Genomic DNA, 14,838 nt, shown 5'->3' on the forward strand with positions numbered 1-14,838 from the left:
ACCAAATTTGATTTGACATCCTCACATAAACCTCAAGTTCACAGGTCAAGACTTAACTGTCGGTGACAGTAGTGGTTCCTGTTACCTGCAGGTTGCACCAGCAGTGCAGGGGCCATCCTACAATCCCTTAAGCAGTGGCGTTGGCATCTGCAGTGTGAGGGTGTTACGGTGATTACATCTGCAGTGTGAGGGTGTTACGGTGATTAAATCTACAGTGTGAGGGTGTTACGGTGATTACATCTGCAGTGTGAGGGTGTTACGGTGATTACATCTGCAGTGTGAGGGTGTTACTGTGTTTACATCTGCAGTGTGAGGGTGTTACGGTGTTTACATCTGCAGTGTGAGGGTGTTACGGTGATTACATCTGCAGTGTGAGGGTGTTACTGTGTTTACATCTGCAGTGTGAGGGTGTTACGGTGTTTACATCTGCAGTGTGAGGGTGTTACGGTGATTAAATCTACAGTGTGAGGGTGTTATGGTGTTTACATCTGCAGTGTGAAGTTGTTACGGTGATTAAATCTACAGTGTGAGGGTGTTACGGTGTTTACATCTGCAGTGTGAGGGTGTTACGGTGATTACATCTGCCGTGTGAGGGTGTTACGGTGTTTACATCGGCAGTGTGAGGGTGTTACGGTGTTTACATCTGCAGTGTGAGGGTGTTACGGTGATTAAATCTACAGTGTGAGGGTGTTACGGTGTTTACATCTGCAGTGTGATGATGTTACGGTGTTTACATCTGCAGTGTGAGGGTTTTACGGTGATTACATCTGCAGTGTGTATTACGACAGTTACACCACAGTGATATGGGAGTCCATAGTTTAGAGGTGACATATGTCTGTCCTCTGTGATTTTCTCTCTGGTTATAAGGCTTTCAGAGTGTTTGTGAGTGACATGCCAGTCAACATTCACTCACGTCACACTAGCGTGAGCCGTGTAGCTGGTGACGTGCTTCTCCTGAGTCAGGCCGGGGGCGGCAGGTCTCTGGCGCTAAAGGCAGCCGCCGCACCTCGGCCGGCGTGCGCACGGCCTCCTTAATGCCCGCCACGCTTCTGAGTCAAGCGCACCAAGCCTGAGGAAGACGTCACCGCAGTGCCTGGCACCGGACGGCTGGCAACGCAGCTGAATTTGATGAATTACTAATTGCGTGCGCGGGTATGTTTCATGGAAAAGTCGCCAGACATGATTAATTACAATAATTTTCATTTGAACTTTTCTCTTTTCTGTGACGAGTAACATATAGAGTAACATTTTGAGAAGCCATAGTTTGATGAATATGTTTGAGAAGTTTTGAGAGGTATTAGGCCATGGACGTGCCACGGATAGGAGAAGTGTTAAGAAGCAGAAATCTTTCCTTTGAGACACAGCAAGGACAAACTATCGATCTGAAACCCACGCCTGTCAACATGGCCAACTCTAAGCAAGAACCAGCTTCTAAGTCCCACCATGAATATATTTTCCATCTCTTACACACACAAAAAGACACACCCTTGTGCGTGAACTAACAAGTAATTAAAGACTGAAGTACGTTCAGTCTTTGAAATGATTATTTTTTTATTTTTTTTAGAAACAAATGCAAAGTATGTAGTATGTAGTATGCACTTAGAAAGGACACGTGTGTGAGAGAGAAAGAGGGACAGGGAGAGAGAGAGAGGAGAGATGGAGAGAGAGAAGGATGGAGAGAGAGTGGGGGAAAGGAGAGAAAGAGGAGGAAAGAGGTAGGGAAGGAAAGAAAGCGCTTTATTGATTGTGGGTTATTTGAGGGGCATAAGAAGAGCCCATGTTAAACCCTGCCGTTTATGTAAGTGAGAGACTGGATGTTAATCAACGCAGCACCCCACCACCTCCACTAACGAGGACTCTGAATATTTGCAGTAGTGAGGGAGAGAGGGAGGGAGAGAGGGAGGAAGAGAGAGGGAATGAGGGAGAGGGAGAGAGGGAGAGGGAGAGAGAGAGAGGGAGAGAGGGAGGGATGGAGAGAGAGAGGGAGAGGGAGAGAGAGAGAGAGGGGGTGGGAGAGAGGGAGGGGAGGGAAAGCGAGGAAGTAAAGGATGTGGAGAGACAGTGGGAGCGACAGAGGGATGGAGAAAGGGAGGGAGAAGGAGAGAGTGAAGGAGGGAGGGAGGGGTGAAGAGAGAGAGGGGAGAGAAAGTGAGGAAGGATGTGGAGAGACAGTAGGAGGGGCAGAGGGATGGAGCTAGGGAGAGAGGGAGGGAGAGAGAGAGAGAGGGATGAGACAGGCCCTTACTGGGAATTCTGCGTGTGCTTTAGACACTGGCTCCATAAAGGGTTGGTCTATATCAAACACAGGTTTTGGACTAAAATAGTGCATCTCAGCTGAGTACCAGTGGGAAATGAAGAAACAGCTGCTGTAATTAGAGGCCATCTCGACCAAGAACAATCACTGGAAAATCAGAGACAACAGTGGGTTTCATCCATGTGGATTTCAGCACAGAGAGATAGGACAGTCACGTTCACAGTTTGGAACCGGATTAGTCCTGAGCGTAATGAAACGATGTAAAAAAAACTGACATTTCAGCCGGTCTTTAAAGCTAAGAAACGTCGCGTTTTCGCACGCGCGCTAGACTCGGATTCCCCGGGGACTTCGCAGAGGCGCGCGCGCGCGCTCTCGGCCGCCCCTCCGCCGGTGAAGGTGGTTCAGTTACACGAGAGAGCGCGCGGCAGCAGAGCTCGAGCACGCAGATAAAAGCTCTGATAGAGATTGAGAGTGATGGTAAAAAGGATTAGAGAGAGAGAGAGAGCGCGAGGGAGAGAGGGAGGGGAGAGAGGAAAGGGGGGCAGATGGGGGATGAGAGAGAGAGAGAGAGAGAGAGAGATGCAAAGGAGAGAGAGAGAGAGAGAGAGAGAGAGAGGGAGAGAGAGAGAGAGAGAGAGAGAGGAGGGGTGAAAGGGGAGGGAGATTTTCCGTGAGGCTTTTTTTCTTGCTGCCCTTGAGCTCGCGGGGCAAATCCACTAAAGTAAGCTAAAGCAGGAAGGGCGATCGCACTCTCGTGTAAAGTCGATCGTTTCACTTTTGAAGGCACTTCTCGCATCGGTTTGCTGGAATTCTGTGTCTCCTGTCCGTTTTCAAAAGTAGGGCACCGTCATCGCGTGCAGAGCAGTGCACAGTCGAACTGCCGGTGGGTTTTGGTGTGTGTGAGAGTGTGTGTGAGTGTGTGTGTGTGTGAGAGAGAGAGTGTGTGTGCGTGTGTGTGTGTGTTTTTAATAAAAGTCTACGGCGGAGTGAAAACTAAACACGGAAGAGGAGCATCCTCTCGCAGGAGAGAGTGCACCACTGCGCGAGAGCAGATCCCGGTGCGCGAGCGGTGCTGTCTGCACGCGAGGGGATCACCGGAGCGCCCGCGCCAGCACGCGGCACGTGGAGCGGTCCCGAGCCACCGGATCCAGTAAGTACCGCTGAACTACGGGCTGTCCGAACAACCCATTAGCGCAGAACGAAACGGACCTGTAAGTGCGGCGCGAGGAGGGCCGTGTGTGTCTCGCGCTGTAGCGAGTAAACCTTCAAACTGTCCAAACTGCCACTCAAGATTTATGAGTGATGTTGGAAAAGTTGCTCGTGCTCGAACGAGTCGATGAACCGAACACGACGGGCTGCGTATCCGGCTTCGTCTTGAAACTCCTCTGTACTGGACCGGGCTACCGGGACGAGACACACCCCGCTCTGTCCGCCGTGCGGAGGAGAAACCGGGCCATTCAAACTGGTCACGTTACCCGAATATGTTCTGGTCAACTTTGGTAGCAGCGGATTATGGTCATTGTTCGTTACCAGTGCGAGTAGAAGTGTGATTTGTTGATGGAATTATTTATTGGTTGATGAAAGAAGTTTTGATTCTAACAGTTTTGCGGATTGCGTCGATTATTTAAAATGTAAAGTCGATTAGTTTTTAACTGTAACCTGTTTTCGGGTCTGAATGAGCACTGGCGCGTTGGAAGTCGAGCACTGAACAAATAAAACTGATCAGTTATGGAGTGCTTCGTTTTTACCACCTCGGAGCAAAAGTATTCAAGAAGTTCCTCGAAAAGTGGTATGAATAAGTTCTATAGAATATTTAGGGAAGAGAGTTTCATTAGAAATAATGGTCGTGCTTCTCGATTCTGACGAGTTTGTACTACAGTCGGACATGTTGATCGAACCACTTCAGCAATGAGAGCTACTGAACCAGCCGACTGTCACACACCTGCACCTTCTCACTACTGTGTGTGTGTGTGTGTGTGTGTGTGTGTGTGAGAGAGAGAGAGAGAGAGAGAGTCGGTTTGAAAAGTGAGCAAACGACAAAGAGTGTAAACTTGTGCTCTTTTCGTTTCAGGAGTGCCGAGTGGCTTGGCCCGTGACGTTTGGCGAATGTTGGAAGTCCTCGCGCATCGCACGAACAGACCCCGTCATCCGTAACCACGCGCCGCAGCGCTGCGCCCCGCGCGCCAAGAGCACGCCCGTGGAACTGCGCGGGACACGCGACTAAGGGATATTAGCAGAAACTAACGCTGAACTCTCGTCCTCTCTCTCGCCTTCTATGGACATGTGCGCAAAGAAGAATAAAACGTAGTCGTTGGATGACACTGGATGAAAGCACCTTCACACTGTATGAAACTCTTCCTGAATGTTGATTAAGTATTAGGAAACGCAGCTGAGGCTACTGGTCCGTGCACTGAATGACCATGGTGACGCTGTCGGACGTTTTGTATATGACTGTTATATGTTAACACCTTCACCCTCTGAAGTTACGGTGGCCCCTGTCCCGGATACTCAGACCGCTCTATCCCAGGCGCCTGTCATGCTCGCGCAGGCCGCGCTCCTCTTGGTGCTGCACGTGCTGGCGCGGACACGAGGCCAGTATGATCTGTGCAAATCGCTCGTGAGTACGGACGATGGCGCCGTATGGGAGCAGTACGCGTGCCAACCCAAGACCCAGACCATGAAGGAATACATGCGCATACGCGTGGACCCTCCGGGCATTACGTGTGGGAACCCGCCCGAGAGATTCTGCACACTGGTGAGCTCAGCGACACTAGCCTGCTCACACATACCCAATGCGTGCTTTTAATATCACATTGCATGCAAAAGTGAATTTATTTGTTTTTGCGTTTGTTGAATTTTACATTTCGACAATCAAGGATATCCATATCCTATTAACGGCTCGCGGACCTGTGCCAACCTACCCAGGTCACTGCGACGCGCGAGGGAGGGGTGGTTAGGTTATGAAATAGCGTTAATTAGAATAAGATTTGGCGCACAGGTCACCGACTCAGGCAGAAAAAAGAAGCTGAGGTCAGCATAGAGAGCGCGTGGTGCTCGAGAGTAGCATGCCGAGGTGTTGTTTATCCACGCGGTACGTTGGCAGAGAGAGGACCCTTAAAACAGGCTAGGGAGGATTTCAGATTTCGCGCTGTAGAGCACATGGGGCGCGCACTCGGAGCGCTGTCTTCAAGGGCGAGAAGGGCGTGCGTTTGGAAGGTTCGCCGACACGATAATGGAGAGAATGGATTAGTTTAACGATTGCTTTCATTGTGACGTAGCACTTTAGAATGAGTTTTAAACGTTTCAACTCAACACCGAATTGACTACGTCACAAAACGTTAGAAAAAAGAAAAATATCTCCAAATATTTCGCACTTAAGTTAAAAAAGGGCTGCGAGATAACGATCTCTCTGACAAACACACACACACACACGCGCACACACACACACACACAGATATGCATACTATGGTTAATGGCAAAGATGTACAACTCTGATTAATCTAAACAATGAACCAGTGTATCAGATATACAGATGCCTGTTAAACACACACACACACATACACAAACACACACGCAGTCTTAATATCTCAGTCTCCATACAAAGGAGGTACAACACTAGCTACAATACTTAAGACATTCGACTCCATTATTGATAAACAAGTCCTAAGCAAGCAAATGCGATCACACACACACACACACACACACACACACACACACACACATATATATATACGTCCCATATTGATGGAGGCAGCCTGCTAATGGATGGGGCACTAGAATGTTCCTTGGTTCTTGCGTGGCTCTGAAATATTGATGGGGTCCTTAATGGCTCCGTACACGGGCGACCTCACCGTGCCTGAACCTTTTCTCCAGTACTCCAGACAGACAGGCAGGTGGGAGTCAGCATTTTCTCCCAGACGGGACCCTTGCACGAGACCTCCACCTCCCCAGCTCCGTCACTCTCTCACTCCATCACCTCTTCCTTCTTCCAGTTTGTCCTTTTAAACGGAAAAGCGAGGAACCCTGTAAGCCGGCATCAGACGGACAGGCATACATCTCGTTACAGATGGGATCCCTGCACCTCCACCATTTGATCCTTCCATCCCTTTATCAGTCTATTCCCTTGTTCTTCTATCCTTTCATTCCCAAGAAGAGAAAAGTAGAAGTTGCTGACTCACATAAACAGCTGGAGGAGGGAGGCAGTGTCAGCGTTCTGCCCCTACGTCTGTCCATCCCTCTATCACGCGTCTCTCTCTTTCATCTCTCCGTCCCACTATGCCCGGCCATCCGCCCGTCTCTCCGTCCACCGATCTCTCTGTCTGTCTATCAGCGGCCACCGCCCTGTCCGGGTGTGGTGAGAGGGTGTAGCTAGCCCAAACAGACACGCCCTAGTGACCCAGTGATGGGGTAGCAGGCTGAAGGCCAGCGCCCTCCGTTTGTGCCTCCGCCTCTCCTCCATGTTTCCTGCAGTCGCAGCTCCACCTCCCTCCATCAGCCCTCCTAAGGACTCGTATATTACAATATGCATATGCTGCCCATACTTACCAATATGGGTTATTCTTATGGGAAATAATATTGGTATTTATTGGGAAAAGTGCCAAAGACTGTAAAGAGGAGAAGGAAGTCACAGGCTGCTTTCTGCTCGCAGATCTTGGAGTAATTCCTGCAGGTCATATCAGGATATATGAACACAGGGACGAACTGAGCAGGCGTGAGTAATACTACATCAGCATTGAGTAGGACTATGATTTGGACTGTGTAACCGACAGTAGGCCTGTGTAACCGACAGTAGGCCTGTGTAACCGACAGTAGGCCTGTGTAACCGACAGAAGGCCTGTGTAACCAACAGTAGGACTGTGTAACCGACAATAGGACTGTGTAACCGACAGTAGGCTTGTGTAACCGACAGTAGGCTTGTGTAACCGACAGTAGGCCTGTGTAACCGACAATAGGACTGTGTAACCGACAGAAGGCCTGTGTAACCGACAATAGGACTGTGTAACCAACAGTAGGACTGTGTAACCGACAATAGGACTGTGTAACCGACAGTAGGCTTGTGTAACCGACAGTAGGCTTGTGTAACCGACAGTAGGACTGTGTAACCGACAGAAGGCCTGTGTAACCGACAATAGGACTGTGTAACCAACAGTAGGACTGTGTAACCGACAATAGGACTGTGTAACCGACAGTAGGCTTGTGTAACCGACAATAGGACTGTGTAACCAACAGTAGGACTGTGTAACCGACAATAGGACTGTGTAACCGACAGTAGGCTTGTGTAACCGACAGAAGGCCTGTGTAACCGACAGTAGGACTGTGTAACCGACAGAAGGCCTGTGTAACCGACAATAGGACTGTGTAACCGACAGTAGGACTGTGTAACCGACAGTAGGACTGTGTAACCGACAGTAGGACTGTGTAACACAGCTGCACACCTGCACACAGCTGCACACCTGCACAACTACACACTTGTACACTTACACACTTGTACACTTACACACCTGCACAACTACACACTTGTACACTTACACACTTGTACACTTACACACCTGCACAACTACACACTTGTACACTTACACACTTGTACACTTACACACCTGCACAACTACACACTTGTACACTTACACACTTGTACAACTACACACTTGTACACTTACACACTTGTACACTTACACACCTGCACAACTACACACTTGTACACTTACACACTTGTACACTTACACACCTGCACAACTACACACTTGTACACTTACACACTTGTACAACTACACACTTGTACACTTACACACTTGTACACTTACACACCTGCACAACTACACACTTGTACACTTACACACTTGTACACTTACACACCTGCACAACTACACACTTGTACACTTACACACTTGTACAACTACACACTTGTACACTTACACACTTGCACAGCCATCCCTGTGTCTCCGGACCGGCCGGCTTTATTACCATGGTAATTTCATTGTGTTAGTGCATACTCTCAGAAGAGCAGGCTTTCCTGCCCCTCTGTGTGTGTGTGTGTGTGTGTGTGTGTGTGTGTGTGTGTGTGTGTGTGTGTGTGTGTGTGTGTGTGTGTGTGTGTGTGTGTGTGTGTGTGAGTCTGTAGTTTCACTAATAATAGAGAATCACTGGCTAAGCGGAAAGTGGAATCTCACACAAACAATATAGACACACACACAGACCACACACACAACTCACACATTACAAAGCAATACACATAAAAGAGCACACACAGGGCAACACACACACAATACAGCACACACAACACAAACAAGTTAACACACATATACAACACAGCACACACAGGGCAACACACAACACAGCACATACAGTACAACACACACACAACATAGCACACACAGCAATATATGAGTTTTATATGTGTGTACCAGGAATATGAGAACATGTGTGTGAATGTTTTTGTGTGTGTGTGTGTGTGTGTGTGAGAGAGAGAGAGAGAGAGAGAGAGAGAGAGAGAGAGAGAGAGAGAGAGAGAGAGAGAGAGAGAGAAGCTGGGTGTGGGTGTGAATGCATATGTGTGAATGCATATGTGTACTTGTGTTCTAGTGTGTGTGTGTATATATGTGTGTGTGTGTGTGTGTGTGTGTGTGTGTGTGTGTGTGTGTGTGTGTGTGTGTGTGTGAATGCATAGGTGTGTTTGTGTTCTAGTGTGTTTGTTCCACAAAGAGCTGTCTGTTTTAAAGACACAAATGAGCCAATGCTAAAAATAGAGAGAGAGGGAGAGAGAGCGTACAGGGGAGGAGACCGAGAGAGAACAGAGGAGGAGACAGATAAAGAGTACAGAGGGAGGAGACAGAGTACAGAGGGAGGAGTAGCGTGTGTTTGGGACACAGCCTTATTCAGTATATTAGTACAGCAGCTAACGTAGCATGAGTTTGGGACACAGCCTTTTTCAGTACATCAGTACTGCAGCTAAAGTAGCATGTGTTTGGGACACAGCCTTATTCAGTACATTAGTACTGCAGCTAAAGTAGCGTGTGTTTGGGACACAGCCTTATTCAGTACATCACTACTGCAGCTAAAGTAGCGTGAGTTTGGGACACAGCCTTATTTAGTACATCAGTACTGCAGCTAAAGTAGCATGTGTTTGGGACACAGCCTTATTCAATACATCAGTACTGCAGCTAAAGTAGCATGTGTTTGGGACACAGCCTTATTCAGTACATCAGTACAGCAGCTAAAGTAGCGTGTGTTTGGGACACAGCCTTATTCAATACATCAGTACTGCAGCTAAAGTAGCATGTGTTTGGGACAAAGCCTTATTCAGTACATCAGTACTGCAGCTAAAGTAGCGTGTGTTTGGGACACAGTCTTATTCAGTACGTCAGTACTGCAGCTAAAGTAGCGTGAGTTTGGGACACAGCCTTATTCAGTACATCAGTACTGCAGCTAAAGTAGCGTGTGTTTGGGACACAGCCTTATTCAGTACTGCAGCTAAAGTAGCGTGTGTGTTTGGGACACAGCCTTATTCAGTACTGCAGCTAAAGTAGCGTGTGTGTTTGGGACACAGCCTTATTCAGCACATCAGTACTGCAGCTAAAGTAGCGTGTATTTGGGACACAGCCTTATTCAGTACATTAATACTGTAACTAAAGGGGTGGAAAGTATGTAGAGAAGCAGTATTCTGTTAGTCCTGAACCCCTGTCTGGGGTAATAGAGATGGCATGGGCCCCTGAGAAGAACCCTTTAAGAATCTACTTGGTCAAGAGGGAGAAAACTTTTGAAGGAACTTAAAAATGGCTGCTGGCTGTCAGGTATTTGTCCTGGCCATGTCACTGGTGCTTTTGATTCACTTTCTGACAGATCTGGGAGATGCTCACATCTCCAAATGCGACAACAGTCACTCTTCCAAAAAGACGCAAATCCCAGAGCCAGCTATCTTAGCGAGTGCTACTGACAGGTTTGAGTGCTACAGACATATTTGAGAGCTACTGACAGGTTTGACTGTTATGCTAGTTGTTCGGTTTGATTGCTCTCAGTTACGGTTCTCAGAACTGGTCCTGGAGTAACTGTTCTTCACTGAGTCATACAGTACTCAGCAGTACTTTATGACTGAGGGGCATGTTTTCTGCGAACAGTGACTCATCATGTTTGCTTCATTACGTTTGTAATTGAGGACCGCCAGGCAGATTTTCCATCCCCGGTGTTTTCGTCTCAATCCCACCTCAACAAGCAGCAAACTCAGGGCCACAACAGCCCAAATACATATGAAGAGCTCTTCCGTCTTCTGTCTAGAGGACCTTCCTAGAAGCCAGGTGCACTGCCGGCCGGCGACCAGCGCCTGCAGAATGACGCTCAGAGCTGAGGAGAGTATGTGTAGACAGGATCCAGAAGCTTCTCTGCACCTTCGTTGTCGTTCTGGGATTACAAGCATGACATTGTGCGTGGATTCTCTTGTAAATGCTCAAAATGCCACCTCTTACTGTAAACCTCGTTAGTTCCCCTTGAGCCTAATCCTAACCCTAATCCTAACCCTAATCCAATCTGCAGGGGGTTTCTGCCAGACTCTCTGAATCCGTCGCTGTGCTTGAGTGTTTACACTTGCCTTTACAATCACATTCACACGCACCTTAAGACTTTTGGTTGTATGGAGAATATAAAGAAATATTAAAAGTGTATATAATATACAGTATTCAGTGTATAATATACAGTATTCAGTATATAATATACAGTATTCACTGTATATTATACGGTATTCAGTGTATAATATACAGTATTCAGTGTATTATGCAGTACATAGTGGTTAAAGATGTACAGGAGGTAGTAAAACGTGCAGTAAAGTATACAGCAGGACACAGGCCGTTTCAGATAGACGTCCTTCATCAGCTGGTACAGCTGTGCCAGCAAAGATCTTCTGAGAGCTTCGCCGTCATTTGTGCCTCTATATTTATATCACTATCGTCACCTCCTTCCAGTGGGTGGCCATGTCTCTTCTCCCCCACTCGGGTCTTTTAGCAGAGGTCTGGGAGTTGGGTGGTGTGGTGTCGTAGTTCTGGGAGTTGGGTGGTGTGGTGTCGTAGTTCTGGGAGTTGGGTGGTGTGGTGTCGTAGTTCTGGGAGTTGGGTGGTGTGGTGTTGTAGTTCTGGGAGTTGGGTGGTGTGGTGTCGTAGTTCTGCTGTTCCTCAACTGCACTCTCAGATTGATGATGTCATTCGTGGGATCTGCTGGACTCAGTCCTCCAGCTTAGGGGTCACAGTCCCAAGTGCCCCTGTCACCACAGGGACGACCTTGATGATGACCTTCTGCGTTTTCTATTACTTCTTTCAGTTTCCATCATCTGTGCCACAGCTATTATCAATGATGTAGACACACACACACACACACACACACACACACACACACACACACACACACACACACACATGCACACACAAACACACACACGCACACAAACACACACACATGCACACACACACGCATGCGCACACACACACACATATGCACACACACACACGCATGTGCACACACACACATACGCATGCGCGCACACACACACACGCGCACACACACACACACACACACACACACGCATGCGCGCACACACACACACACACACACACACACACACACACACACACACACACACACACATACACACTCCAGGGTCGCATGTCTAATGTGCATACAGGGAAGCTCCGATCATAAAAGACCATAATAAAAAAGTTATACATATAGAGGGTGTGTGTGTGTGTGTGTGTGTGTGTGTGTGTGTGTGTGTGTATATATATATATATATATATATATATATACAGTCTTGCTGGGGCCCGGGACAAGAAAGTTTCATGTGCCCCCCTGCCCGCCCACTTACGTCATTTGAATTTCCTCTGTAGCAGACAATCCTTGAGTTAGATCATATAGTATATAATGTAGCCACACATCAAAGCTGTTTCTGACAGCTGATTGGTTTATACTTGACTCGTCGCGAGCGGCTCGAGGGTCCGTGCGGCGAAAATGACGTAATCGCAGTGGCACAGCCAGTGCGTGAGGGCCTCATGCGCTGTCGATTCGCGAGGTCGTGCACCTCTCGACTTTTGTAACTGTGCGCGCCGCACTTCAGCGCAATGAACAAAGTCATGTTTGCAGGGTTCATACACCTTTATAAGGTGGAATTCAAGCACTTGTACGTCACTTTAAAGGTCCATTTCAATATTTCCCAGCACGTTAAACTTAATTAAGTTAAATATTTATACATATACTCGAAATAATTCGCTTTTTAAATCACATTATTTAATGGTTGTTTATTTTCAAAACGCCCAATCTTAACGTCTTCACGTTCTCTCATGTTTCGTCCTGGAATTACAAGAGGCTCGTATTTGTTAACGTAATACAAGAGAACTGTTCAGTCAGACAGATATTTGTTGTGAAACGAAGTAGTTACAATTTCAAGTATTTTAAAGTACTTTAGCCTACTTTAGCACTTTTCAAACCTGGAACACAATGCAACATTAAAATTCGTCAGGTAAATATTTTTCCTTTCTTTTCTGCGCTCCAGATTTCTGTATTTACTTTAACTATCCACCAATGTATTTCCCGCTGTTGGGCGGGTACCAGCCGGCTATGATCAGTGCTGGATCAAACCATTTTTCAGTGGGAGGCGGGGGTGTATACACTTAATGGAAAATATGCAGATAGGTAAAAAACATATTTTTAGCCATTGAGCTTATTTTGAGTACAGAATTTTATATTAATGAAAGATTTCAAGATTATTTAAAATTACAGACTTTAAATAAAAAATAAATTGCCTGGCTCTTTAATGGGCCTCCCTGGCCCTGGGGCCCGGGACAACAGACACGGTTGTCCCCCCCTGTCAACGGGGCTTATATATATACACACACACATATATATACACACACACACACACAAAAACACTATATTGCCAAAAATATTCGCGTACCCATCCAAATAATTGGAATCAAGTGTTCCAATCACTTCCATGGCCACAGGTGTATAAAATTAAGCACCTAGGCATGCAGACTGTTTTTACTAACATTTGTGTCAGTGAATTCCAGTGTGGAACTGTGATAGGGTGCCACTTGTGCAAGTCAAACAAATCCAGTTGTGAAATTTCCTCGCTCGTAAATATTCCACAGTCAACTGTCAGCTGTATTATAAGAAAATGTAAGTGTTTGGGAAAGACAGGAACTCAGCCATGAAGTGGTAGGCCACATAAACTGACAGAGTGGGGTCAGCAGACGCTGAAGCACATAGTGTGAAGAGGTCGCCAACTTTCTGCAGAGTCAATCACTACAGATATCCAAACTTCATGTGGCCTTCAGATTAGCTCAAAAACAGTGCGCAGAGAGCATCATGGAATGGGTTTCCATGGTTGAGCAGCTGCATCCAAGCCATACATCACCAAGTGCAATGCAAAGTCTTGGGTCTTGAGTCTGGGTTTGGCGGTTGCCAGGAGAATGGTACTTGACTGCACTGTGCCAAGTGTAAAGTTTGGTGGAGGGGGGGATTATGGTGTGTGGTTTTTCAGGAGCTGGGATTGGCTCCTTAGTTCCAGTGAAAGGAACTCTGAATGATTCAGCATACCAAGACATTTTGGACAATTTCATGTTCCCAACTTTGTGGTAACAGTTTAGAGCTGGCCCCTTCATCTTCCAACATGACTGTGTACCAGTGCACAAAGCAAGGTCCATAAAGACATGGATGGTGTGGATGAACTTGACTGGCCTGCACAGAGTCCTGACCTTAACCCGATAGAACACCTTTGGGATGAATTAGAGCGGAGACTGAGAGCCAGGCCTTCTCATCCAACATCAATATGTGACCTCACAAATGTGACCTCTAGCTGCAAAGGGTGGACCAATGTCATATTGAACCCTATGGATCAGGAATGGGATGTCACTTAATCTCATATGTGAGTCAAGGAAGGTGAGCGAATACTTTTGGCACTATAGTGTATATCTCCCTCATCCTCTGCAAATACCCTTTATGATGGACAAAAGAAGGTAGCTGTACTGATGTATCCATGTCATATAATTACATCAGGCTGCTTGATTAGCTAGACCTGCTCAACTGCTGGTTAAAGCACATATCTAATTAGCCAACCACATGGAAACAACTCAGTTCATTTACACATATAAGCATGGTCAAGACCACCTGCTGGAATTCAAACAGGAAGGAAGGGGAATGAAGTCCCTGTGAGTGTGGCCCGGTTCTTGGTTCTGTATGGGCTGGTCTGTGTATTTCATAAACTGTTGACTTACTGGGATTTTTCATGCAAACCATCTGGGGTTTTCAGAGAAAAGTCAGAAAAAGCAAAAATATCTGTTGAGTTGCAGTTCTCTGGGCAAAGATGCGTTGTTGATGCCAGAGGTCAGAAGAGAAAAGCCAGACTGGTTTGAACTGATGGAAAGGCAACAGTAACTCAAATACCCCTTGTTAAAACTGAGGCATGCAGAAGAGCATCTCTGAACACACAACACGTCAAGCCTTGAAGTGTGTGGGCCACAGCAGCAGAAGACCACGCCAGCTGCCTCCTCTAGCCAGCGAGGAACGGACACCTGAGACTACATTTTGCACAGGTTCACCAAAATTGGATC

At 47.0% G+C, this 14,838-nt stretch overlaps 1 protein-coding gene across 1 annotated transcript in view; it reads left to right on the forward strand.

Annotated features, from left to right (window-relative positions):
• The first annotated feature begins 2,948 nt into the window (after positions 1–2,948).
• The window catches only part of ntng2b (netrin g2b), an 86,506-nt gene continuing 74,616 nt past the window's right edge, over positions 2,949–14,838 (forward strand). The window contains exons 1-2 of the mRNA XM_076986312.1: positions 2,949–3,404; positions 4,326–5,009. Coding sequence (XP_076842427.1) covers positions 4,713–5,009 — 297 coding nt within the window. The 5' untranslated portion in view covers positions 2,949–3,404; positions 4,326–4,712. The remainder of the gene's footprint in view (positions 3,405–4,325; positions 5,010–14,838) is intronic.

The sequence above is a fragment of the Brachyhypopomus gauderio genome, unplaced genomic scaffold (assembly GCF_052324685.1).
Source record: "Brachyhypopomus gauderio isolate BG-103 unplaced genomic scaffold, BGAUD_0.2 sc46, whole genome shotgun sequence".
In the NCBI taxonomy this organism is placed as follows: Eukaryota; Metazoa; Chordata; class Actinopteri; order Gymnotiformes; family Hypopomidae; genus Brachyhypopomus; species Brachyhypopomus gauderio.